Source organism: Meleagris gallopavo, chromosome 4, assembly GCF_000146605.3.
Source record: "Meleagris gallopavo isolate NT-WF06-2002-E0010 breed Aviagen turkey brand Nicholas breeding stock chromosome 4, Turkey_5.1, whole genome shotgun sequence".
NCBI lineage: Eukaryota > Metazoa > Chordata > Aves > Galliformes > Phasianidae > Meleagris > Meleagris gallopavo.
Window position 1 is genome coordinate 48,980,866 of NC_015014.2, and position 26,314 is coordinate 49,007,179.

The 26,314-nt window shown below is 39.4% G+C and overlaps 2 protein-coding genes and 1 long non-coding RNA gene across 4 annotated transcripts in view; 2 read left to right on the top strand and 1 right to left on the bottom strand.

Moving 5' to 3' along the window:
- RFC1 (replication factor C subunit 1) overlaps nt 1–9,544 on the top strand; it is a 31,058-nt gene extending 21,514 nt beyond the window's left edge. The window contains 12 exon segments of the mRNA XM_019614898.2: nt 460–569; nt 2,342–2,456; nt 2,945–3,033; nt 3,888–4,025; nt 4,453–4,548; nt 4,651–4,749; nt 5,206–5,360; nt 5,483–5,600; nt 6,395–6,540; nt 6,954–7,167; nt 7,900–8,091; nt 8,583–9,544. Of these exon segments, the coding sequence (XP_019470443.1) occupies nt 460–569; nt 2,342–2,456; nt 2,945–3,033; nt 3,888–4,025; nt 4,453–4,548; nt 4,651–4,749; nt 5,206–5,360; nt 5,483–5,600; nt 6,395–6,540; nt 6,954–7,167; nt 7,900–8,091; nt 8,583–8,678 (1,568 nt within the window). The 3' untranslated portion in view covers nt 8,679–9,544.
- WDR19 (WD repeat domain 19) overlaps nt 7,914–26,314 on the bottom strand; it is a 39,477-nt gene continuing 21,076 nt past the window's right edge. Inside the window, exons 24-37 of one of the 2 annotated variants that reach the window (XM_010710277.3) lie at nt 25,706–25,789; nt 24,547–24,693; nt 23,620–23,744; nt 22,172–22,284; nt 21,315–21,383; nt 21,055–21,132; nt 15,872–15,968; nt 13,835–13,959; nt 12,604–12,685; nt 11,727–11,877; nt 11,485–11,608; nt 10,171–10,247; nt 9,609–9,729; nt 7,914–8,044 (exon numbers count right to left, since the gene is read on the bottom strand). In XM_010710277.3, the coding sequence (XP_010708579.1) occupies nt 9,615–9,729; nt 10,171–10,247; nt 11,485–11,608; nt 11,727–11,877; nt 12,604–12,685; nt 13,835–13,959; nt 15,872–15,968; nt 21,055–21,132; nt 21,315–21,383; nt 22,172–22,284; nt 23,620–23,744; nt 24,547–24,693; nt 25,706–25,789 (1,387 nt within the window). In that variant the 3' untranslated portion in view covers nt 7,914–8,044; nt 9,609–9,614. Of the gene's footprint in view, nt 8,045–8,084; nt 8,607–9,608; nt 9,730–10,170; nt 10,248–11,484; nt 11,609–11,726; nt 11,878–12,603; nt 12,686–13,834; nt 13,960–15,871; nt 15,969–21,054; nt 21,133–21,314; nt 21,384–22,171; nt 22,285–23,619; nt 23,745–24,546; nt 24,694–25,705; nt 25,790–26,314 lie in introns of those variants that run through there. The other variant, XM_010710278.3, reaches the window with a different exon arrangement.
- LOC116216583 lies at nt 13,975–15,771 on the top strand. The gene is made up of 2 exons (XR_004159662.1): nt 13,975–14,724; nt 15,428–15,771. It is a non-coding gene; the product is annotated as an uncharacterized LOC116216583 (long non-coding RNA).

A 26,314-nucleotide genomic window follows, 5' to 3' on the forward strand; every position in this document is an offset into this window, starting at 1 on the left:
TGCTAACCTGCCTGTGCACAAGGGGAAATGTGGGCTAGCAATATGTCTAGAGGGCTGGCTTCATGCGTAAGAACAAGATGAGTGGTTAAGGTTCTCTGACAAGTAGCCACTGGCATGTGCAGTGAGTAACCCTACAGACAGTCTTTCATGAGAAAGTAGTATTTAAGCTTCACTGCAGCTGTCACAGGTAGTTGGTTTCTTCTGTGGTGTTGTTCCTTATGATATTGCTGTTGGAAAATTACTGAAATAGTTATATTGCATTAATATTTCAGTTTAGAATCTTACCTAGTACAGTTTAAACTGCTTTTGCCCATATACTTAGGATGCATGTATATTTTATTTTTTGATACTCATATCAAGCCTTAAATGTGAAACTCCTGTAATAGTTGATATCTTTGAAGGTTTACATCAAATGTGCAGTTTATGTATGTATGTAAAACCTAGAATCTTCTTTTATAGCAAAGACCAACAAATCTGGAGGCAAAGATGATGGTTCTAGTTTTAAAGCAGCATTGCTCTCTGGTCCACCTGGAGTTGGTAAAACTACCACAGCTTCTTTAGTTTGTAAGGTGAGTCCTCGTTAATTATTAGTTTTCAAACTTAAAAATTGGTTCCCAAGTCTTTATTTTATACTGATCCTCTATATGGATGTGTGCAGGTGATTATTGCCTGAACTACCAGGTTCTGTTCCCAGCCTAGCTCTGTTTAGTCAGAACAGACTTAGAGGTGGCCCAAAGGAGGGCCACGAGGGTGGTCAAATGCTGGAGCACCTCTTCCACAAAGAGAGGCTGAGGGATGTGGGCACGTTTAGCCCGAAGGAAGGCTCTGTGCAGTCCTCAGGGTGGCCTTCCAGCGCTTAAAGGGGGGGACCTACAGGGATGCTGGAGAGGGTCTCTTTCAGGGAGTGCGGTGATAGCACTGGAGGTAATAGCTGTAAATGAAAGATTTGGATTGGATGTTAGGGAAAACTTTTTTCTCAGAGGGTGGTGAGACACTGGAATTCTGGCAAGCTTTTTGAAAGTGCCGTTGGCAAACTTATGGTGGTTTTTTTCCTTTTTTTTTTTAACTTAACAGAGATACCTTTCCCAGACTTGACTGTCTCTTTAGGATGAGAGAAATTGACAGAGCTGGGTGTCCATTTCAAAATCTGAATTTAGGAATTAATCTTTGCAAACTCAGTGCAACACTGTTCCACTGTTTCATGGCAGTCAGCTGAGGGCTCCATATGGTAGAAATGCCTTTAAAGCTAAGTTATTAATAGTGATACTGTAGCGTGTTACAGATGATCTTGTTCTTAAGAACAAATCTCTCTCTCAAGAAATTCTTAGAAAGTTACTGCTAGTTTACAAGGGTTGGGAAGAATTTGCAGCTGTCTGGTCTTTTGTACTGGGAAATAAGGCTCACCGCTCTCTACAATTCAAATGTTAAAAATAACTTCAGCCTTTTCATTCTTTCATCCCTCCTCCCATTTCCAGAGGCCTTAGAGCTTTGTGCCAACCCAAGGGTCGATAACCCAGAGTTGGTTTCCCTGGCTGTTGCTGCACCTGGAGCTGAGTGTGCTGACCTTGTGCTGATTTCTGCACTGGTGCAGTCTTTCTGCTTCTAGTTTTTCCACCTAGCTCACACACGGCTGCTGTTGGTCTCTCTGCAGAGTGCTTAGCTCTGCTGCTCAGACAAGGCTAACAAAACTGGGTTACCCAAGCTACAGGAATAAAACTCTGTGCAGTACCCTGCTGCAGCTCTATGCCTGTGCTGGGAGAGTTTGCTGATAAAGGAGCAGCTGGTTTATGTTCCTTCAGGGACTGCAGCAGACAAGCCCTGCTGTGAAGTGGTGCAGCTGCGGAGGGAGTCATGTATTTTCTAGCTGCTAAAGAGTTAAAAGCTTTTCTTTCCGTCAGCTTCCTGTGGGATGTGGCATGTTTCTTTTCCTGACTCTGTGCACAAGATTTGGATATGCATCTGGAAATACTATAGAGTTTAGCCAGCCTTGGCTCATAATTCTGTTTCTGTCCCTTGGGACAGTTCAGTTTTATCTTTCACAGCAAACTCTGTGTGTCTTTTTTTTTTTGTTTTTGTTTTTTTTTTTGTAGGGGATGGGGTGAGAGGTGGAACAGTTCTCTTTTTGGCATGTCTATTCCATGCTTGATTGTAAGTATTTCTGGAGTGTGAGAACATAGAGATAAAGAGAGAAAGGAATCAAAGCCACAGATTAGATCTGGAAATAGTGTTGTAAAAGCTTTCTTCTTGAATTCTGAAAATACTGTTTCAAATTGAGTATGCTGTTGTTCTTCACCAGTCTCTGTGGTCTCACTTTTCTGTGTGGTTTGTATGTTTGTACTAGGAACTGGGGTACAGCTATGTGGAGCTGAATGCCAGTGACACTCGAAGTAAGAACAGTCTAAAGGAAGTAGTTGCTGAATCACTGAACAACACCAGCATCAAAGGCTTCTGTTCTGGTATGTCTGTTGGTTGAGGGTGGGCTTGGCTATAGAGCAGTTACAGGAGGGACAGAGCTTCCTTACTGCACAGTCATGTTAGGAATTGGATGTGCTCATCACATGGAAGTGATCAGGCTCAAATAAGAATAGCTTAATTTAGTAAGCTGTGCTAATTCATCCTCCACATAGGGTTAAATCCTGTTAATAAGAGGATAGACTTAATCAGCACAAACTGCTGAAGGACTCTGCAGTTGTTCTTCTGTTGCCAAGCACTTAATTCTTGGATGGTGACATGAGTTACAGACAGCTCTATTCTGTGAACATGAACTCCATATCAGCACATTGGCAGAGCTAGGACAAAAGGTTCATCACTGCTTCAGCTGTCTAGGTTGGGCTTTCATAATGTGTAAAACACTGGGTAAAACTCTGAGCAAGATCCTATTTTATTCCCTTTGGAATAAAATATTGTACTGCAATCTCATTTTCTTGTCCATATTCATTTTCAGGCACATCCTCATCAGTTAGCGGGAAACATGTATTGATCATGGATGAAGTGGATGGTATGGCAGGCAATGAAGACAGAGGAGGGATTCAGGTGAAACTACTACAGTTATTAGCTGATGCCATTGCAGAGTGCATGCCATATTTCATGCCTGTCTGTTGTCCTCAGTTGTGGGTCACAGTTCCTCCAGAGTATAGTTCACTGACCTGTTTTAGTAATGTATTTTTGTGTATTATGCAGTGATAGAAATGGAAAAAAGACATTTAGTTTAAAAAACAAAACAAAACCACCAACCTCTGCAAAACAAATAAACGCACAAACCTTTTAGCTCAGGTGTGTGCACCATAGATGTTTATTCTTGGACAGGTGAATTTATCACAGGCTCTCTGCAGCTGATGTCTACCAGCAGTGGAAGGTTTGTAATCTAGCTTGGAACAGTTACCTTCTTCAGTGGTCAGTGCAGTACTTTGATGAAGAGCGTAGAAACCTTTAGCTCAGATACAGGTGTTTACCTTGTAAGATCTGAAATGAACTGAATTTCACCTCCACTAGGACAGCCAAAGATTGCTGTGCTAACTTAAGCTGAATGTGCAGGGCTGAGTTATTTTGAGCAGGGAACAGTCGATCTTTTTATTTCTGCTTCCTCACTGCTTGTGGCAGGGAATAGTTGAAGATGGGTGCTCCCTCTGGGCACAGTCTGGGTCAAACTGGTATCTGACTAGATGTCAGTACTATTGGAGCTCAAGAGAATAACAAGCAGAAGAAGTAGGAAAAAGGGGCAACATTTTCACTATGGAAATACAACGACAGCAAGGATCTGGTTTATTGACTTCAATCTTAAAAAGATTTGATTTAAGGCAGGGACTAAAGCTGCTTGATATGACATTTTAAGCATTCTCATCATCTGAGGTACTTGATGCAATTGTTATAATGTGTTTAAATTGCAGGAACTGATTGGTTTGATTAAACACACAAAGATACCCATCATCTGTATGTGTAATGACCGAAACCATCCGAAAATTCGTTCCTTGGTCCACTATTGTTTTGATCTTCGTTTTCAGAGACCTCGTCTAGAACAGATTAAGGTAAAGATGGTTGCATGGCTTGCACTGAATTAGAGCAGCAATCTTATCTCCATGTGGCACAGTTCATACAGAATTGGAAAACACCACTTGAAACTTGGCAGGTCACCTCACTGAGTTACTCTGCTTTCCCAAATGGGGTTGTCTGGCTTTATGGGAGGAAATATCTCAAAGCCTTTCAGATATAGATGTCCATCTTAAATACATCCAAGGATTTTTATTTTTTTTTTAAGTGATCTCTATTTTTTTTTTTCATACTAGTGTCAAGGACTGACTTGACTTGTATGTTCATAAAGAAAACAGTTTAATTTAATTAAAAACAACAACAACAACAACAAAAAAACCAACCCAGCACATTGATAACGTGCTCTGTAAGGGAAAGAATTAATAGGAAATCTCTGTCAGTTTCTCAGAACTGTCTGTGTTACAGGGTGCCATGATGTCTATTGCATTTAAAGAAGGTTTGAAAATTCCACCACCTGCTATGAACGAGATAATCCTGGCAGCAAATCAAGACATCAGACAGGTCAGTGCCATTTTCAGCGTTAGCATGAATTTAGGTATAAAGATTAGGCTTTTTTTTTTTCTTCTGTTTTTATGCTACAACATTGTCACTTGCATTTTCTAGGTTTTGCATAATCTCAATATGTGGTGTGCAAAAGATAAATCATTGACTTACGATGAGGCCAAAACAGACGCTGGCAGAGCCAAAAAGGATATCAAACTGGTATGTGTAAAAGATTGGACTGACTGGTACTGTGATATTTCGATACAATTACTGGGTTTGTAGGCATCTTCTGAAGGAAAGCACTGATAGCCTAGATGTGCAGGGCGCTGTCAAATGTTTTGAATACATGTCAGTCTTGCCACAAGTAATGGGTCAACAGTTAATCCAGCACTATTTTGATGTGCTGTCTTCTAAGGAAGATACATACTTCATCTCATACTTCTCATTTTGATTGCTGTCTTTAGGAGGAAATTCTTTAATCTTAGAACTCAGTTCTCAAAACTGGCAAAGCATTATTGAAAAGGCACATTTAAAAGGACAGTACTGGACGCTGAGCTTGTGCTGATGAGTCCAGATACTGCTGTGTACAGTCACTATAGTAATTCTCTTGACACTGTGCTGAGTGTTGGTTTGCTTACCTTGCAACCCACTTCTTGAAATACCTTTATCATTTAGGGCCCTTTTGATGTTGTCCGGAAAGTTTTTGCTGCTGGAGAGGAGGCTTCTCGTATGTCTCTTATAGACAAATCAGATCTCTTCTTCCATGACTATTCCCTAGCACCTCTCTTTGTCCAAGAGAACTATGTGCATGTGAAACCTGCTGCTGCTGGGTGAGTTATTCCATACCCTAAATTCATGTAGAATTTCACAAAGAGTAAAATGTAAATACCTTTCTGTATATACTTTGCTTTGTAATAAAATCAATTATTATTATTTTTTTTTTTTCCTCCAGAGGAGATTTGAAGAAACACTTGATGCTCTTGAGTAGAGCTGCTGATAGTATATGTGATGGTGATCTGGTGGACAAACAGATTCGTACCAAGCAAAACTGGAACCTTCTACCGACACAGGTGAGCACTCAACACTCATTTTGTGTGCTTTACCTATGGGGTGCAGTGTGTAAGACTCAAACCTCAAACTGTCTGTGTAATTTGATGACCTATTATAGTTTGTGCTTTATGTAGTATGCTTCTGTCCTGCTGGGGAGTAGAGCAGCTTCCTATAAATCACATGGATGACCTCATGCTGTATCATCATGAAACAGTCTTCTGAAACATTGAAAAAACTTAAACCTTCTTTATAAACTGTAAAAACATCTAAACTTACGTTAATACTCACGTATGCTACAAGGCTACTGGGTTGGGTTTTTTTTGTGCGTAAAGGACCGCAACTGGCATCAGTGAATGTATTGTACCACAAGTTGGAAGGGACCTCTGAGGTTATATAGCTTCATAGCTAAATCTTTTAGCAGCTGTGTTCTTGTGAAGTGTTTGCTGTACCATGTCCATCTCCCGGAGAAGATAGCTGATTGCACTCAAACAAGCACTGTGTGTGTGACTGTACTCTAAACTAGAGAAGCAAACCATTTAGAAAGAAAAAACATTTTTAAAAAGTCATCACTTGACAGATATTTTACATCATGGTAACAAATAGGGTGGTACAAGAGATGAAGCTGTAATCTAAAAGGGATAAACAGAAACAAACAGCCAGGATTGTCTTAAGGTGAACTGTTTGTAGTGTGGAGCTATCTCTAGTCACTTAGCTGTTTTCAGTGAAATAAGTGGAGTAGTATGGGTGGGTGTCAGTGAAATGAAATCCGTTATGTTCTAAGTAAGTTTTGTGTGTGTGTGTCATATTTTTTCAGGCTATTTATTCGAGTGTTCTTCCTGGGGAGCTGATGAGAGGTTACATGTCCCAGTTTCCTGTCTTTCCCAGCTGGCTGGGGAAATTTTCATCCACGGGCAAACACGAACGTATCATCCAAGAACTGGCAATGCACATGAGTCTGAGGTAGTACAGATGTCTCTGTTGATATGCACCAAGTTATCTCATTCTGTAGCTCATTACTTGCCAGTAACTCTGTGCTCTCTTTGGTACAGTCTTAAATGTATATTCTAGGAGTATCCTCATAGACTGGTGATGTTTTTATATCGCTATTCTGGACAACAGTCAGACTGTGGACACTTCTTCCTTTTTTAGGTTAGGGTTGTGTTTCCCCAGACATTTGGGTTTTTGAGTGCTGAATACCTTGCATTAAGTTTTCCCTAATCCAAGTGTGACAAAAGAAATGGTGCAACCCAGCTTGTGGTTAACTCTTAAGGCAGCTGAGCATCCATTTGCTGAGAGATGAACTAGAGGTTGTGTTTAGAAAAAAAGCTGTGTTGAGCTCTACAGATTTACTTCTCTGTTTCAATTTGACAAAGAACCCAAGCATGCAAGAGGACAGTAAATATGGAATATTTGTCACATCTGCGTGATGCACTCATCCAGCCACTGAAAGCCTTTGGAGCAGATGGGGTACAAGATGCTATAGCATTCATGGACTCTTACTGCCTGATGAAAGAAGACATTGAAAACATAATGGAAATAAGCATGTGGGGAGGTAAACCCAGTCCTTTTTCAAAGCTGGATCCCAAGGTAAGATTTACTAGTAATTTTTTTTCTTCTCACATCTTTTGTAAGGAAATCTTGCAATGATAGTTATGGTACAGGTATGCTGATGAAGATGCAAATGCATACTCTTATGAACTCTAATTTAATTGAACATGGAAATCCATAGCAGTTCAGCTGTTGAGGCATCCTGTTAAGGGACACAGCCTCAGTTGTTTTAGAGGTAGGTTGAGCACGAGTGTCCAACCCTGTGCCTTGGGTTCCATCGAGTGAAGAGGCATTGTCTTGGCCACATGTCAAATACATAATGTAGGTAACATACGTGAGTAACAATACTTATTTTACTTTAAAAATATTTTTATTAAGACATTAAAAATAAAAGGGCAACAAAACCATAAAACCAGGGGGCTATTTGCTCTTTTTTTTGTGAAGTTCTCAGCGTGTCCGTCAGATTTTGGATGAAATGTTACCCTTCCTTGTAAATCATCCTTGATGACAGTTGTTCACAAATGATGTAGTGCCAAAAAGCGATGATTGGAGTAAGGCATGATCTCAGAAGTGAGGGATAGTTTTCTCTGGTAAGACTTCTTATAACAAGTCCAGTAAAGAAAAGACTTAGAGTTGCAATCAGACATTCAACTCACTGTTCCATTTGTAGATTTGCAGGTAAAGTACTTATGTCAACTGAAAATGAGGTTGTAAATATACAAATAAACTGCTAGTTAAGCTGATGCTCAGTGTTTCCTTTGCGCCTAACAGGTCAAGGCAGCTTTTACACGTGCCTACAACAAAGAGGTGCATCTGACTCCATATTCCCTTCATTCTGTGAAGTTGTCAAGACAGCAGTCAGGATCCATGGGGACCTCTGAACTGAACGGAGAACTGAATGTGGAAGAGATCCAATCTGAGGAGGAGGAGCAAGATACTGTTGAAAGTGATGCAATGATCAAGGTGATTTATCTTCCTCAGTATTACACTACCAAACTAAACTTTTTTTCTTTTTATGTTAACTTCTGGGACTTGTAACAACAGAATCAAAAACCAAACAAAAACAAGAGTAGATTTTAAATGCATTATCCCTGACTTCTAGTAGTATTAAAAAAAAAAAAGTTTAATTTTCATTGTTTTTTTTTCTGCTAGAATGTTGGAGCACAGTGAGACACCTTTGTAACACATTAAATAATGTATATAACAAAAGTGTTGGTCATGTCCTTACAGACAGCAGCAGCAAACTTCCCTGCCTTTATTGCTAAACCCAGGAACTCTGACAATGTTGTAGTGTCTGTATTCCATTGCACTTAAAATGTGATTCCTGAAAGGGGAGGGGAGAGAGGTTCTTCCCCTGGTTCCCTTTTTTTTTCTTTTTAATTCACTGCATTTGATTTACACCTTTTGCCAGGTTACTCTTGGAATTTTAAACTTTCCCTGTATTCTCTTTGTAGCAAAAAAAGGTGAAGTCTTCCAAGCTGCCAAAAAGAGAGAAAAATGAAGAAACAACAAAAAAAGAAGGTAAAAGAAAAGAGAAAACAAGACATTAAACAGAAAAATCTTGCTCTGGAAGTGACTTTGTTTATCTAACTTCTGTCAGGAACATTTAACTGATCTGGTGATAAAGAACCAGTGCATTGAAAATGTTCCTCTTATAGAGGAGCTGTAGCTCCTGTTGTCCCAGGGGGCAGTGCTGTATGTACCGAACGTGCTGTGTTACAAGCCATAACTACTCTTGTAGAACAAGCACCAGGGTGCATGAACATGATGCAAATGTAATGTGTAGTCACCTGGTGTTTATGCAAGTCTTCACATGACTGTTTTTATAATAAATCCTCTGTTATTATGTACTGAAATCTTGTAAATAGTAAATCCTAATCTGCATATTTGTACATTATAGCAATTAAGCAGTGTATAGAATTACAATAAAATGTGTTTCACAGGACGTTTCTATTTTTGCTTAAGGGCACAGCACGTTCTGGCAGAAGTTCTGATTTTGCTGCATCTATCAGGCTTTTTTTTTTTTTTTTAACTGACCCCATAGCCATAAAAAAGCAAAGCAGAGGGGGATTTAGTTCCAAAACTTGTTGTGTTTAAATTTTATAGCTGCAATTAAAGCCAGAACAAAATACCTAAAAACTTACGAACTGTTTAACAGAAACTGAAGTGATGAAAGCTCAGAACTGATGCTGAATATGTGAACAAGGGCTTCTGCCACTGCTGGCCTGCTTGGTGTAAATGAAGCAAAGAAAAAAAAAAAGCAATACCCTCTGTATACTTAAGGGCCAATGTTAAATCTGCACCTCAACAACTTGAAGGATTGAGATGCAGCCTTAAACTCTTGAACACTGAACTTTCCTTGCTGGGAAACATGGCTACTGCCCTTTCAAATGAGCCCTGCTATCTAATTAAAAAACAAAACTCTACAACCTCAGCAACTAAACCCATGAAGCTCCACAAAACAAAGATCTCATACATACCTGAGCTTAGCCATCCACGTCATCTTGTTTGAGGTACTGCGTGCAGTCATTTATTTTCTTAAGATGAACAGTGTTGATTGTTTCAGAACACATTGGACATATGTTTTCAGTCTGTAACATGCTGTTTTAAAGGAAGAGGAGCAACAGGTCAAAGGATGGTTGTAACACTATATTTGTGCCTGAGAGTAAGTCCTGTAATGTATACAATGTAAGGGATGCAGGCTGAGTAGCAGCTGTTCCTGGCTAGTTGGGGAAAAGGTGAGTTGGGTGTTGATTTTTTTTTTTTTTTTTTAAACTATTTGAGAGCTAGCCCCAACAGAAAGGCTGCTGCTGGCTGAGTGGGCGTGAGGAAAAGGCAGCAGACCATGACCAGAGCAGCTGGCACTAGACCACGAGGAGTTTCTAAGTGATGAGTGCTTTGTTAGTCTGCACCCAGTGCTAGGTGCAAATTCCTATTCCAGTGGCTGCTGTTGGGGTGGTTCACTTGAAAGTGATGCCTTAAAAGATGTTAGATGGAACGAACACTGGAATCCTGCAGTAGAAGAAAAAAATCCCAACTTACGTCTTGAATTCTGAATAGAGGGCAGGAAAGTCACAGTGTGGGCAGGCAGTCCAGTCATCCCGTACCATGTGGCGACCCTGCACACAAGAGAAAGCAGTCAGTCCTCCCCCTGCTACACCTGGCAGTTCAGCTTCTGTCTGTTACTGTGGAAAAAGTCTCAGCAGTGGAGTTCTAAAGATGTTAAGGAATGAAAAAACCCACATCATTACACTGTTACTTTGCTTACTGTGTAAATACTGTGTCTAGAAAAGGAGCTCTAAATGATAAACGAGGTTTTCACTACAATTCGTATTTATTTTTTTATCAATTAAAGAATGAAATTATCGCTTTAAAAACTATTTTAGTTTGGCAATTCTATATTGCCCCTGTGGATACATGAGTAGAAAGAAGTGACTGTAAATTTACTGAGATTTTTGGTGATACGTAAGGTTCAAAAAATGCCAGCAAAGCCATGTGAGTTGAGCCCAGGGGCTCAGCTGTCTGTGAACACAGCAAGAGAGCTGAAACAGCTTTTTTTTTTTTTTTAATTTTGGCTTCCTCTTGGAGTCTGATGCAGAAGATTCTTATGTTCCGTGGTCAACATCGCGAAGCCCAGCAGTGCCTTGAACTGTATTTAACAATTTGTGCTCTAATACATTGTGCAGCAATGGTTTGTTTTTGATGCTTTCAAAAGGTATGAGAAAAGTGATAACCCTGATGATGTTACTGTGATGTAAAGGAACCATAACCAAGAGACAGCTTAAATATGTGGAACAGAAATGAATAGACATGTACACAGATGGCAGCATTCTGCTAAGCCAATGGAGTAAAACGGTTTAAAAAACTATTAATATTTTTTGTAAGACTGATCCTTTAGTTTTAATATTAAAAGTAATGTATGTTAACTCTATTATTTGCTTCCTGCTTTAGTAAATCTGCACTTATTCTGTAATTCTAGTGTGACAAATCCCTTCAACTAGTAGAAATGAAATGTTCATGTACAGGAGCTAACTCAGTGTAAGGAAATGACAGAGGTGAGTTGCATGTCTCTCTCCTTGGGAAATGTACACTGTCCCTTTTCAACAGACTGTAAAGAATTCAGAAGCAAAAGCAGTAGGGCTTCTCATTTGTGTCAGGATCACTAATACTGAATACTGAAACCAGTACTGGCCCAGTACTTAACACGGGAAGCTCCCCAGAGGACTGGGTGCCACTGATCTGCTAACAGCTTGGAAAGAAACTGCCAAGCCTTAGCCTGAATCAAGTAGCAAAGTGCAAATGGGAAACAAAAAAGCAGCTTTGTGTTCATTCTCACGGTGTAGAAGAGGCACTCACCGTTGCGATGCAGTATGGCAAGTTGTTTTTACAGCTGGGACATAAGAGCTCACACTCTGGGAGCTGGAATGCACAGTAGGGACAGGCTGTTGTTGGCTCCTCTGCCTCAGTTTTGTCTGGGTGCCTAAGCGGTAACATACAAACATGAATAAAAACTCAAGCTCTTTGAACTTGAAGACAGATCCTTCACAGTGCTTTTGATGCCTGGCAAATGTTTGGAAGTACAGATGAACACTGCTCACCTGACCATCGCTTCGATTTTCTTTTTGTATTTAAGATCTATTTTATTGCGATTCTCAGGTCGCATCAGCACAGCAGCAAAAGTGAAGGCTGAGTTCTTCAATCCTGCTCTGTGACACTCAATCACTGTTGACGTCAAAATGGGTACAATGTCTGCAACAAAATGAACCAATAGCAATAATTATTTACTAATACTACTGTTTAAAACCTTTGTGCTAATAGGGTGTCGATGAAAGATGACAGAATTTTTCTATATCACACAGCTGCACAAATCTGTGCAATTCCTGTAACCACACACAAGAACTATGGGTTCACCTCTTCCTTCCTGGTACCTCTGCAGCACAGCCTGGCACTGGGAATGTTTTGATTATAATTGTTTCTCCCAAATCTGGTCTATGCTGTTTAAAGTCTGCATTATAGCGATGTGTTGAGAGAGAACCCTGGCATTAAAAAGCTAAAACACTAACTGGGATTACTACTGGCTGAGAATTAGCAGAGAAGACAGACTGACCTATCTAACAGCTTGTGTCTGCACAGGTGAGGAGAGGTGCACTGTCAGTACCGCAGCCATACATGACAGCAGTGTCAAGGAAAATTTCCTCTAAATGTTCCACGTACCACAGAAGCAGCCTTTTCAAAAGAAGGCTACTTCAACTTCGTGATAAAAACAGAACGTCAGCTCATTGGATCGATCTGAGACTTCATGCATGGCTCAGGCTACTTAGCACTGCAGTTATGGTGCTTAAAGACACATTAACCTTGGTTGAGGAATCCCTCCTGGAGGTTCTCTAGTGAGGAAGCACCCCAGGTACCTTCTAACAATAACTCCTGAGCTGCCCTGCAGAGCACAGCCCACTCATTCATGCTGTCAGTACTCACGTGATGGGAACTTGCTGATGTTGTTGGCTACACGTATAAGCATACGTGCTCCCTTCATGTGGTCGCCACGTTTCACGTGAGTCTGGAATACAACAAACACACCAAATTAACTGCAGCTTCAGAGAGCAGAATGCAGTTCCTGCTCTTGGTGTTTGTCCTCTGCGGAGCTGCACGCCCACAGCCTGTTAGTGAAACTGAGCACACGTATGAAGCTGTAGAGGAAGAACCAGAGACTAATGGGAGCTGTTCTCCAGAGCTCTCTCTAGTCTCCAGCCCACCACCAGCAGGCTGCTGCCTTATGGCTGGCAGGCAGGGGGGTGCAAGAAGGCCACAGGCTGAGTGGTTTCCTCCTGACTGGCCAATTTCAATTAAAGAATTAAATTTCAATTAAATAATGTCATGGTTTCATGATTTTTCATTATCGGTATTCCACATCATAACATCATGCAATGTACTGGGGGTTTGACTGCTGATGCTCAAGTTCCGGGTGCCTGTCCAGCGGAGAAGAGCAGCTACGTTTCCCCAGGGGGCTTTGCGGTCAGCGAGGAGATATAACTCCCGGCAAGGTCACCTGATGCTCTCTTCTCTGCCTGCGCTGCTTCGCTTGCGCTTCTCTGCCTGCGCTGCTTCGCTTGCGCTTCTCTGCCTGCGCTTCTCGCCTGCGCTTCTCTGCCTGCGCTTCTCATCTCAGCGTTGTGGTAAGGCCGATCCACTATCAATTTCACATTCTCTCTCCTTATAAAATTCTGTTGATACCATATTTAGTAAATTACTTTGTTTTACCTCAGATTGTTGCCACTGTTTTCAATTATTTCGGGGTCCCTTATTTTCTTTTTTTCCCGGGGGCGCGGATCCGCGGATCCCTCCGCCCTTCTAGTCACGGAACCGGGCCGAACCAGCCCGTAAACCGTTGACAAATAAAAGCAGTGATCTGCTTCTGACCAATCATAGTACTAGCAGTGCACATATTTTAAGTATGAATGCCATATGCATAAGGAAGCCATACTTAGGTTTTAAATTATTCAGTATTTTAAGAAGAATAGTCTAACCAAAGAGGTAGAAGCATCAAACAGGTATGGATTCTCCTGAAGCTCGCCATTAGCTTGCACTTGGAGTCCATTCTGCAACCTCCGTGGCAACACAGTTCATGAATACAAAGCACCCATAAGCACACGTCAGTAAACCAGAGACTGTGCAATGTGAGTAAAAACTCAGCTTCTCGATTCCTTACCTTCACTAAAATATAGCTGTGTAGAATCATGAGGTTTGTAGCCATCTCAGAAGGAATTTTAATCTTCTGGGTCTTCAATTCTGAATACATACTGAAAAGAACATCGTGTGCATTTCGGTAATTTCCTTAAAAACAAACAACACCGAATTGTAATTTTTATTTTTTTTTTTTGGTAACCTAATAACATGTAAGGAAGCCAAACATGAAGCTGCATTGATTCTTAGAGCAAAAATTCTGCGTGACAATTTCTTTGCAAAGTCATAAGCAGTTGTTTGTCTCAGGATCCCAACCAGTATCGGCCAGGGAATTAAATAAGAAAAAAATACACTTGCAGAAGTAGCAAAACATTTATGTGAATAACAACTTTGCATAATAAAACTTCAAAAATGGAAGATGCTGTATCCAAGAGACACTGTTTCCACAACAGTGTAGAGAAAAGGTAGTTTTAATTAAGAAAACTACTTTATCATTTGCTTTGGCAACTCATTGCCTCTGCAACCAACCAACCCTAAACCTTTCAGGGAGAGAACTTAAATGTGAATGTTAATTTGTGGCATTGCACTGCTTCCAGATCACTGACGAGGGGTGTCTGGAAACCACAGGAGCTCATTAACTTCTAAACGTAGTTAGATTCAGCATTAAAATGTGTTCAGTATGGTCAGACTGCTCTTAGCTAGCTGATTCTTCCTGTATTCTTTATCTGTCGTTATTAGAGTATAACAAAGTCATATTCTTCGCAGTTGGAGGCGCTTAAGGAAAACTTTAGATTTAGTTATTTCACCAAGCATTGCTTCTCTCCATCTGCACAAAGCAATTTGTTGTGTGTTGTTACTGCCATTGAATCAAGCTGCTGGAACTGTGTGGCACAGCATGATCAGTCCTAATATCATGTGAGTATTACATGAGAAACAATTTAAGGGAAAACTGTGTAGGAAATGGCATACCCTAAGTGTATGCACTGAATAGTACAGACTGAAACAGAATTTTAAATGGATTGTTAAGGAAAAGTTTCACCAACCATATCGGTGAAAACTTCAAAATCAAACTTGCTGAAATCTCCTGAAGGAAGTGGGGAAAAACCCTCGACTGCCTCTGCAGAAGAAACAGTTGCTGCAGAACAGCTGATATTACTGAGAAAAATGCAGGGCTTACTTTCAAACAGTTTCTGAACACATCTGTGCAAGCAGTGAATATAAGCTACGACATGGGACACTCCAACTTAGGTACACGTTTTCAGATTCAAAGAGCTGAAGAATAATCAAACCCTTGAGCCTGTACATTTCCTGCTTACATTATCAGCATTAATGCTTTATTTACTGCTGTGCTGCCCTGGCAAACCACGTCTGTCAAGGCCCCAGCCTCAGCCCATTGCTGTTTGTCCATTAATGTTAATTTCTACGGACATTACTGTCCTCCAGTTCCTGAGGCTGCTGCTTTTCCTTTATGGATATTTTTCTTAACTTATTTGTAATGAAAAGAAAGCAGTGTTTTGGTAGGGCTGTTGCCATGGCAAAAGCAGCCAGCAGAGGAGACAGTTATTTCGCTTCTAGCCCTGTCCCTTCTTATTTCTTTTTTTTCTGTTTGTAACTTCAGGCAAAAACAAGGCTCAGGCATGCAGGTATCTGACCCTTTGGCACAGCCCATCTCCTTCACACATCTACTGAAAGTTGAAACATGCAAAGACTGAAGGATCTTCACATGGAAAGAATCCAAAGCTGGAAACTCTTTGTAGTTTAACTGCAACTCTAAGATCTGTTATACAGAAAAGTAAAGTTTCAAGCAGCCTCCACCACTGAATATGAAGAATGCTGAAATTTTCCATCACTTGATTTATTTCCAAGGATTTAATATGCAGTTATGAATCCCCATCTTTTCAGAAAAGCTATTTCAAATTCAAAACTGAATGAATACAATTAAAAGCTTCGTATTTACCATAAGAGTGAGGCTTTATAGCATGATCTGTATTGACAATGGTACCTGCAGGACTGTGATGCCACAGCATCACGTATGCTATCCTATCAGAAAAACCTGACTTACCTGAACGCTGCTCTTCCCTGGCGATTATTATAGCAGTTCTGGCAGCTTCTCTGTATTGCTTCAGTGCCATGTACAAGCGGAATAGGTACTTAGCATCCTAATTAAGTCAGACAAAAGCAATTAATGCTGGTAAATGGCAAGCATGGTGTTCCCTTCCTCCTCTCGTCCACCGCGCTCGCTGTGAGGCCCCTGAACTGAGAACCAACAGCTCAGGTTGGTGCTGCCTGTGGTGGCAAAGGGGACTCCAAACCCTCGCTGAGGTCACTGTTACAGCTCCCGGTGAACGCACAGCTTAGTGTGAGTGAGGGCCAGGGCAGCTAAAAGAACTGAAAATTAAGGGGACGATTGGCTAATAAAACGTATAAGGTTTCTAATTTGCTGCACCCCGTACTGTCGGTATGTTGTGGAACTCAAGAATGAGAAATGCAGCCAAGGGTTCACCCAAGAAGTGACAATCCAGCAGCTTAATTCAATGTGAAGAAAACTGGTGAAATAATAATTTTAAACCAAAATTTCAAAAAACAAGATGAAGAAAACAACCAGGACTTCTGCTTTTTAAAAGGGACTTAGATTTCCCATACACCAGTACAAAAAAAAAAGGTCAACACAAGACTTGGGCTTCCTGACGTATTTTAAGAAAATTGACAAGAGTCCAAAAGATTCTTATTTCTAAAAATGCCATTGAAATACACACTCTGGATAGAAGAGCCTTGCTTTCAAGGAAGAGGAACTGTTACATGAAAAAAAAATCTGGTTTAGGGGCACTATTTTATACCTCTAGCAGTGATTTCAAAAATGAGATTAAACAAAAGCGCAGTCTGTATGTTACAATCCTTGGGTTTGTTAGTCAAGGCCAATTTAATCTGAAATACAGCACGTAATGGGATGCTCCCCAGTCAGAGAGAGGCAAATTGGAAACAAAACACATCAGCAGCTTTAAGGACAGCAACAAACACAAAACCAAGTTGAACCAATTCTGTGATATTATCAGTAAAGCCAAACACAATGTGTGTTTTATGTTTGAACTGTATACAAGTTCTTTAAAGATAACTACTTGGGCTGCGCTCCAGAACACTGTGCGGCTTTTGTATACAGGTCTCAAAACACACTGCGGAAAAAGAAAAAGGAATCAAGAAAGAAATTCAAGGGAAAAGAAATATGAAATGTATAAACACATTTCCCAAGAAAGAAATGACTGCAAAGATTAATTTCCTATCCAAGATGCAGGAAGCAAAAGAGAAGAAAAAAAATCACAGAAATAAAAGCAAGGAAGACCAGTATGCAGAAAGAAAAAGGGCGAGTCAAATTCTTCTCTTAACTTTCCTTATGAAGCAAAACATGAAGTGAGCAAAAATAATTAACTTCAAGTAATGATGTAACAGAATTTTAAACAGTCAAAAATTAGAAGGTTGTAAGAGCTGTAGTTTAACAGCATTGAAATGGTTATCTGGATAAGAAACAAATGCAACCACATGTATCAGTGGATATTATTTATCCTGAGTTCCCTGAATGGGGTCACAAGAAAATGATGATGCTGCGTGGGCTATGGGGTGATTTTCCCCTGTTCCCAACAGTTCCTGGTGTGGGTACTGTGTGTGCACTTGCCCTGCTGGGCTGCTCCTCTCCCTGTTCTGCCTGGGACAGAGTAGCTGTCTCATGAGGGAACTGCCACGTCCTTCACTGCATCTCAAAGAACAGATTTCAGTAACTCACATGGCAGCCATATGGAGAAGAAAATACAAAAGTAGAAGGCATTTAAGAAATGCTTTATGTTTTACTTTCTAACCTTTCAAGCTAGACATTAAAAAGATAATAAATAAAGAAAGGAATTTTCAATTGTCAACACATTTCCTAAAATCTTCGGAATTCCAATAATTAATTTTAACCAACTGACCTTAATTTTAGATAGCTATTATTTCAACTTAGTTTTGCTTTCTACAATGTTTGTGCCTAGAAAACATGCACAGACAGAACAGCAGAACTTTGCTACTTAATGCTTCCTGGAAAGTTCTAAAGCACACATGACAAATTAAGAATCTTAGCATGCTGAAGTCAACAAATGCAATAGCCAACATAATAACACATTACAAACTAGCTTATTATGAGACAACAGTGTGTCAAATGTATGCTTAATATAATATTTTTGATAATATGGTGCTTCATTAAAGCCACATGACATTGGCTGAAAAAAGCACCCAGGCTGCTCTGAGCGACTGCTGGGTTTGAAGATGAGTGCTGAAGGGATTAGCAAGTTTCTGCTGCTTGCCTACTTCAAATTTGCTCTTACACTCAGCTTTACAAGAACGCTACCACAGAAAAGCCACTATTCTCTAAAACCCCCCTCTTGGAAATTTCAGAAGCAGCAGCTCTGTACCAGCAGAATAAGGATAAGGGAGAATTGATTTCTACATCTGTTTTTCAAACAAATAGTTACGATTTGATAAAGTAAAATGATGCTACTCACTGAGAGAGACTATGGCAGATTGGATTCAAGCGTTTAGAAGAACAAGAAAGAGCTTTTAAACAAGGAAAAGAAAGCTCTACATTGAATTTCAGAACAATGTTTAAGACAGTAATTATGGCATTCACACAATTGCTGAGTATTTCCTACAACCTTCAGAACCATTTCACCATGCAGATGACACCAGCTCACGTCCCTTACCCAACCCTACGCACAACCAGTGGGCAGGCTGCTGCCAACAGGAAAAAGATAGGATGGGACAGGTTCTGCCCAACCACTTTACAGCATAAATACAAAATTACTTTTGCTTACACTGATCGCAGAATCACAGAAACACAGAATGGCCGGGGTTGGAAGAGGCCTCAAGGATCACCAAGCTCCAACCCCCTGCCACATACAGGGCCACCAAACTCCATATTTAATACTAGACCAGCCTGCCCAGGGCCCCATCCAACCTGGCCTTGAACACCTCCAGAGACGGGGCATCGACAACCTCTCTGGGCAGCCTGTTCCAGCACCTCACCACTCTCTTTGTAAAGAATTTCCCCCTGACATCCAACCTGAATCTCCCCTCCCTCAACTTAAAATCATTTCCCCTTGTCCTGCTGTTATCTACCTTTTCAAAGAGTTCACTCCCCTCCTGTTTATAGGCTCCCTTGGGATTTGTTGTACCATGTCTCTACTGGCTTCATTCTCTTCTGGTCTCTTGCAGTTGGATTCTATTTTGTTTCATTACTTTTTACTTCTCATATAATTTTCTTGTAGTTCAAACTTCAAATTACAGACACATATTAAGAAGTGAATTAAAAAACCCTACATACATAATTGTTTTTTCCCAATTTCTAATTTTGCAAAAGCAAGGCTGGTGTAGCCATCAACTGTCTACCTAGTGTCTGGAAGGCTAACATATTAAATCTTTTGCTTCTGGGCACTCTGCTGAGAGGACAGAGATTTTTAACCTCACAACAGAATCATAAACCGCATCTGTAATATTAGAGGTGAAATAACCTTACTGTGCCAACACTGTGTCATTTTCATTATTACCAAATCCCACTCCCCTCACTAAGACAGAACTTACTCTTCCATAAATGTCTTTTCATATCTGAACTGTATTTACTGTGAGGTCATACAAGAGTTTAAGTTCCTTGACTAAGGAATGAATTGCAGACTGTAGTGTCTGCACCTGGTCTGGCTTTCATAGGTAGATAAACATGGCTGCAGCTCCACTTGGCTCACACTCCTTGCACTCAAACTCTCCTGTGACAGGCAATTAAACTTGAAGGCTTTTTTTTCACTCTTTTTTCCCCATGAACTCAAACCCAAATATGACTGAACGTACCATCACTTCTATGGACATCAAAACAAAAAATGCTTTGTGAAGCCTGCTTTTCTATAGCTTGAACTCAAAGAAACATGATAACACACCAGCATGCTACCTCACAAAAGAGCTGTTTATCATCTTAACCTCAACTGCTGCAGTTCTGATACCCTAATGGTGCGTATTTACAGTGGATATTTTTAATTTGCCCTGAAAAACAAAAACACATCAACTCAATATAGTCAAAATTATTTCTTGTATAGTATACGTCCTGCTAATGCTTTGAGTTATTCTTTTCTGTTATTACCAAAAGTATGGTATTGGTACTAATATATCAAAATCTGTCAGCTAAGATCTTTTTCCTATGTACTTCCTGTTCTTTCATTTTCTTATAAATTCAATATGGACTGTATTCTCCAACACAGAACAGAAACTGTGTTTTCTTTCACAGAACTGTAGCCCGTATTTGCAGATGAAACTGAAGCTATGAATAAACAATCCAAACTTTAAACTAAATACTGCTATGTAGTAATAAAAAAGAAAAGGATTTTTTAGATTTTTAAAGGGTTTAATTGTCACACGGGCATCCACAGGAAGCATTTACATTTTCAGGTGATCTCAATGGCAAATTCTCCCTTCAGTTCACATTTCCAAATTGTTTTGGGGCTAATGTCCTTTTGAGAACACGGTCATTAATTACTTAATGGATGGGACAAATGCTCCATCCCTGGAGGTGTTCAAGGCCAGGTTGGATGGGGCCCTGGGCAGCCTGGACTAGTATTAAATGGGGAGGTTGGTGGCCCTGCCTGTGACTGGGGGGACCGGAGCTTCATGATCCTTGAGGTCTCTTCCAACCCAAGACATGGGGTTGGAAGACATGATTCTATGATTAAGAAATCAAGGGGGGCTGAATAACTTTGAAAATCTGTCCACAACGTATCTCATTAGTTGATGTGTTTCTGTTCTTCATTCCCTAAGTACTACCTTACTTTCTTCCTCTGCGACAGTATGACCAGTTCCCCACTGTACAAGACATCAGTAGTGTTGCTTGTCTTGAGACACACATGCTGCCTGACCATCTGGCAAAGACAACCGCCAGTGTGCTAACTGATCTGAACAGCTAACTTCTGTCTTTTTTCAGTGTGAGCATTAATTTGGACCTCCTCTGCTGTCTCCACAGAGTTTAGAAAAAGATGACTGTATCTCAGACACTTGCTTTCTCATCTTTCTGAAACTGAAGTTACTGGGTGAAATGACTCACAGAATGATCACATAAGCCTCACTCCTTAGTGAAAGCAATCCTTAAAAAGCAATCTGTGCCTACCAAAATTTTAGGATAAAATAAACTCAAATGATCTTGTAGTACAGCAACAGGACGCAACAGCAGTGACAAAAATACAATACCTTAGGCATGCCATCATTCTCTCCTGTGAGATAATCGATCAGTTCATTTTTTAGGGCCTCATCCTTTGCCTGTCCCACCTATTAAGTAAAGACAGAAGAAATTACTGTGAGGAAAAAAGAAAAAATACAACACAAGCAGACTTTTCATAAAAAAACTGCAGCTACATTTATTTATCAACTGATGATGGGAAAATGCCACAATACTGAAAGTAAACTTCTTGAAAAGATAAGTAATATTTTATTTTATCAAAATTGCTTACTGTTTCAATTGCCATTTCAATAGCCAAGTTATCTTCTGTGCTTGGACTTTTCATAAAGTGCTTTAATGCCTAAAAAGAAGTAGAAAAAGAGTTTAAGTTGAAATACATGAAATTAACATTTTTCTCATTTTTACCAAGTTGTTTCTCTCTGTCTTTTGACAAAAAAAAATGGCACAATGGATGGACTGTATTTATAGCCATCAGGATAGCCACATATGCTATAAGGTAATGGCTGCTTTTAATCCTGAAAAAAAGAGTCAAGTCTTTGCTAAATCCTGGCATATATCTTCATTTAACTGTGGTTAATGTGGCATTAGACGCCTCTTCCGCTCCAGTTGAAAGAGCAGTCACCTATGATGGCTGTAATCTGCAAAAATCAGGAACTTTTTTTTAGCACGTGCTCAGTAAGTAGGAATCAAACACTTAGAAAGCATCAGCTGCCAGACTTGCCTGCCAATTGACACACTCCCTTCTTTTTAAAGATCTGGTTACACTTGGATGTGCAACACTATTTAACAAACTATTTTTACGGCAACCAAATCTTCACTGGTCAAGAAATGTACTACAAATTTTACCTATATGTTTACACCTCTTAGAAATTCACTGAGGGTAATGTGACATTAATCCATCTGGTGCCTCTACGGCTATGAAAAGTTTATCTGCATGACAGTGCATAATTCATAGAATCAAATAAAAAATACAGATACCTTACTTAGCTTTTTAACACCTTCTTGTATCAGTACATGTATCAGTTAAGACAGATAAAAGTCTACAAGTGAACTTGATTTGGAAGTACAGTATTTTCAACAGTTCCTATGAACAGTCAACCATCACTGCTTTATCATTTATGTACTGACCCGTCCATATTGGCCACACAACAAGAAGAACTTTCCTGCCTGAAAATGTTTCTTTTCTCCTTCAAAATACAGAGCAATGCTCTGATAATCTTCATTGCTGGTACCCTCGGAAGCTGCAAGAGAGAGAAGGCCACGATAACAGAGTATTTCTATTAAGTAAGAAAAGGGCCTTAGCAAAGAAAGAAATTCCCATTATGCAGAAAAAAACAAAGCCAAGTAGAATCAAATTACAGCTTGAGTGCTTTTTTCCTACCTAAAAAACTAAATGTAATTTCAATGCATTGAAATTATTGTTTCCACAGATTTCACGTGGTAGTGGGATTGCTACAGACATAATAGAATGGCCTATGACATATTATTTATTCTTTTCATTATGTCTTGGCAACAATAAAACAGAAAAAATGATATTAAGATTATCATTAGGATCATTTTTACAGCTTAAGAATATGAGGGTATACCTGTACTGCATAGTAAAAGATTATCAGGAGCCATCTAACCATTTAGCAGGCAATACAACTGAGTCCTCTAACCAAGATGCCATATTACTGTACACATAAAGAGAGCCTCTTCTCCAAAGTTAGGTTTAAAACCTGTTTCCACCCACTTACATTACAATTTGAGCCGTGCTGTTGTGAAAGGAGAGAAGGAAGAAAGCGCAAGGAATAATAGAGCAATACTGCCCACCTTGACAAGCAGCTGTAATAGTATATCACCAAGCTAACTGCTGTGAAGTTTTGTAACTACTCCACCCTAGCAGAAATGCATTTTTTAAAGGAAGATTTTAAAAGGGAAACTTTCAATGTTTTATTGAAAAGATGAGATAGTTTGTTAGACACTTCCGTGAAACTTTCCACAAAGAAGGCTGTAGACATAAGAGAAAAGCATAACGTATATTGCAAACCAACAGGTTGGCCACTGAGTGATTTGAAGGCCTGAGGTGCGAGTCAGCTTCTCTGCAAGGCCCTCTTTAGTCTCCTGCTGTGACAGCAGGAGGCCATAAATGGCCTCTGGGGGGGGAAAAAAAAAAGAATGGACAAAGTGACACAAACATTTAAGAGCTGGAACCATTTCAGAAGGAAAAGAGATAAAATTCAGCTCTCCTAGAAAAATTTGGTAATACTAAGGTATTACTAAATACATCAAGTCAAAAAAGAGATTCCTCACCTGACACACAAGAACAGTCTAGACAAACGTTTTACCTCTGTGGATAAACAGAAAGAGCTCTAACACAGCCCAGCCTTTGAAAACATCTGAGCTGGAAGTGAAACAAAGCTTATAGACTTGAATTAAAAACAGGACGCCAAATCTGCCAATGGTGATTGAAAATAAATGGAAAGGGCTGGGAAACAAAACCACACATCCCTTCTCTTATCACTTTAATTTGGTCTAAACCAAGAAAAAGTACAGGAAAACATACTGTGTGCGAAGTATTAAACTGGAATACTCACTGATGATATCAGCATAAATCTCCATCTTGTTGTGCTGTTGGGCTAATGTGAAAGCTTCATTATTGCATTTAGACATGACCAGGAACTGGATGGCAGAACCATAGTCACCGAGCTGCAGGAAAAATCTAGTTGGAATGAATAAATTAATACCTTAGTTAGGTAACACCATGAATGCTCCAAACTTTAAGAAACATACTGTATTTTGTGGCATGCAAGTATGATGTATTTCTAATTTTGTATCTACATATTTTATCTTTTAAATAGGTTACTAAAATTAACTTACTGTAAATAATACAGCATGGCAAACCTTTATTATTTTCTAAACTCACTACTTCAGGTTAATGTAATTTTCAATTGAAGAGTTAGAAAGAAATAAAGTAGTACCTGTTTAGTCATCCAAATTTTAAAGAACTCAAATCACTAAACTGAAGTATATAGTCATTAACCAAGCACTAATAACTGAGTCTGATACACCAGCATGCCTCACCAACTTCCAACAGGTATGACCTCTTCCATGCTTTTAAAACTCTAACTGCCCATCTCATAAGCTATAAGTTCAATAAAAACTAATATACAAGAATAACCTTCCTGAAAGAAGTTAAAGTGAAAATTGTGTATAACAATTCATTTTACTGTGCTTTCTATAGCTGCATCCAGAAAATCACTAACTTAGACACCGCAATCACGATTTAAGAGTGATACGCTACTTAAGTAGAAAGAAAAGCCAGTGTTAGATTGGGGTAAATTATGGGATGTATTAAGAATGTGTTCAAGGAAATATTATATATTCTACAAGCTTATAGGATTCTTTTTAAAAAAAATTCCATTTACTGTACTGAGCACAGTTTTATCCTCTGGCAACAATGCAGGAGAAAGGAACAGTTAACAGTTCTCAAAGTGATTAACTTTTTAACGTATAATTATTACCTGGCCACCATCTTTGCCCCATCAAGAGACTGGGTTTCTCTCACAATATTAACGGCCCTTTCAGGATTATTAAGGTGATCCAAACACAGTCGGATTACGCTGTCCCACTGTTTCGCATTCTCATAAGCTACCACCGCTTCCTCGTACCTGAAAAATTACAACAGTTTTTCTAATTTTTAAATAACTCTTTTCAGTATGGTATGAAAGAAACATACACTATTTTACTTCTGGGAGGTTATTCTGTGACACCTCCTTTTCAGTTTGCATAAATAGGCTTGTTTTGTATTTACTAACTTTTCTCCCCACATTATTTTCTCTTGGGAGTACATTTCTTGCTGAGACAGAAGTATTTTTAACTTACTCTGTCAAGCATCCCTTTTTGTATACCTTAGAAGTAGTTCATCTGTTCTATCAGCTCATTAAATCACTCGGGAGTGAAAGAACAATAAATCCAAACAGATAACTAGTAGCACAGTTTCAAAAAATGAGTCTATTTTCTGTTCCATAAAAGAGTTAAAGAAATTTCTCATTCTAGCACTATGCAGTTAACACTAATAATATTTTCTAGTCTCATCCATCCAAGCATTTAGCCTTGGTTGTCTCATCTTATAAGCCATCATTATTCTGAACTCCATTTCCCTACAGGCAGTGACATGCAGAAAACTAAACTTTGTGATTAAAATTTTGTGATTATTGGCTGATATGACAAAGGCCTGTTTTGGTCTTTATAATTTCAGCCAATAATTTCACTTTATTCAGTGCCTTGCAAGAGCAGCTATTAAGATGTAACAGTAATTTGCTTCCAGATTGAAATTCTTCCATGATTATTTCAATTTTGAAGGACCTTAAAAATCACAGCTTTATATGAAAGGAGTTGATAGAAACAAACTGAACTTCAATATTCCATTAACTGGAATGCTGTATTGCTGCAGCACTGCAAAACCTTCAATAATTTCTGTTATAAAGACAATAATGTTTAGATGGGAAAAAAATCAAGGTCCATAGACTATGTTTAAAATATTTATGCTTGGGTATTTCTGAATCCTTTTTCAGAAGCATGTTTTATGCAGAATTTAAAGTCTGTCTTTTAGAATATTTTATAGAAATAACGTACGCCATAAATAACAATTATATATTCTATAAATGCTGATAAACACACCTGCTATCTGCTTCTTTGGCCTTTGCATATTGTAGGTGAATCTTTGGAGATGAAACATGAGGAAGAAGTTCACCAACCTTTGTCCTGGAAAGACAAGACAAAGTGAAGAAACATTTCTGGTTTCCTTTTTCTCTGGTAGAACAGGCATATTTATATCAATACTGAAAAGGTGGTTAAAAAAGAAAGTATTTGAACATAACGTATAAACTTTGAAGGCACTTTAAAATGTTTAAAGAGCTGTGGTTAATAGTTGGAAATAGAATGAGAAGTAACAGACTGCTTCATGAGCACACGGGCTTAAAGAGCACAGAAACTTTTCCATTTGAGATGTATGAGCATAAGAAGTGCCACTTTTTGTCTCCAATTCATCTACAGAAGCAACACAGTGTTAAAACTGTATCTTACTGATTGAGCAAGAGTACAAAGGAAACCAATACCAGTCCAGTTGCCTCCTGTGACTGTGTGCTTGAGCCTCAGCTATAGGTTGTGCAGAGGACTCTAGGCAATTACAGGCAGATCCTCTGAATGACAACATCCAACAGAGCAGAGCACGTGTGAGTCTGAAGAGAGGCAGGCCCTAAATGTCCCTTCTGTGCCTAGAATGCAGAG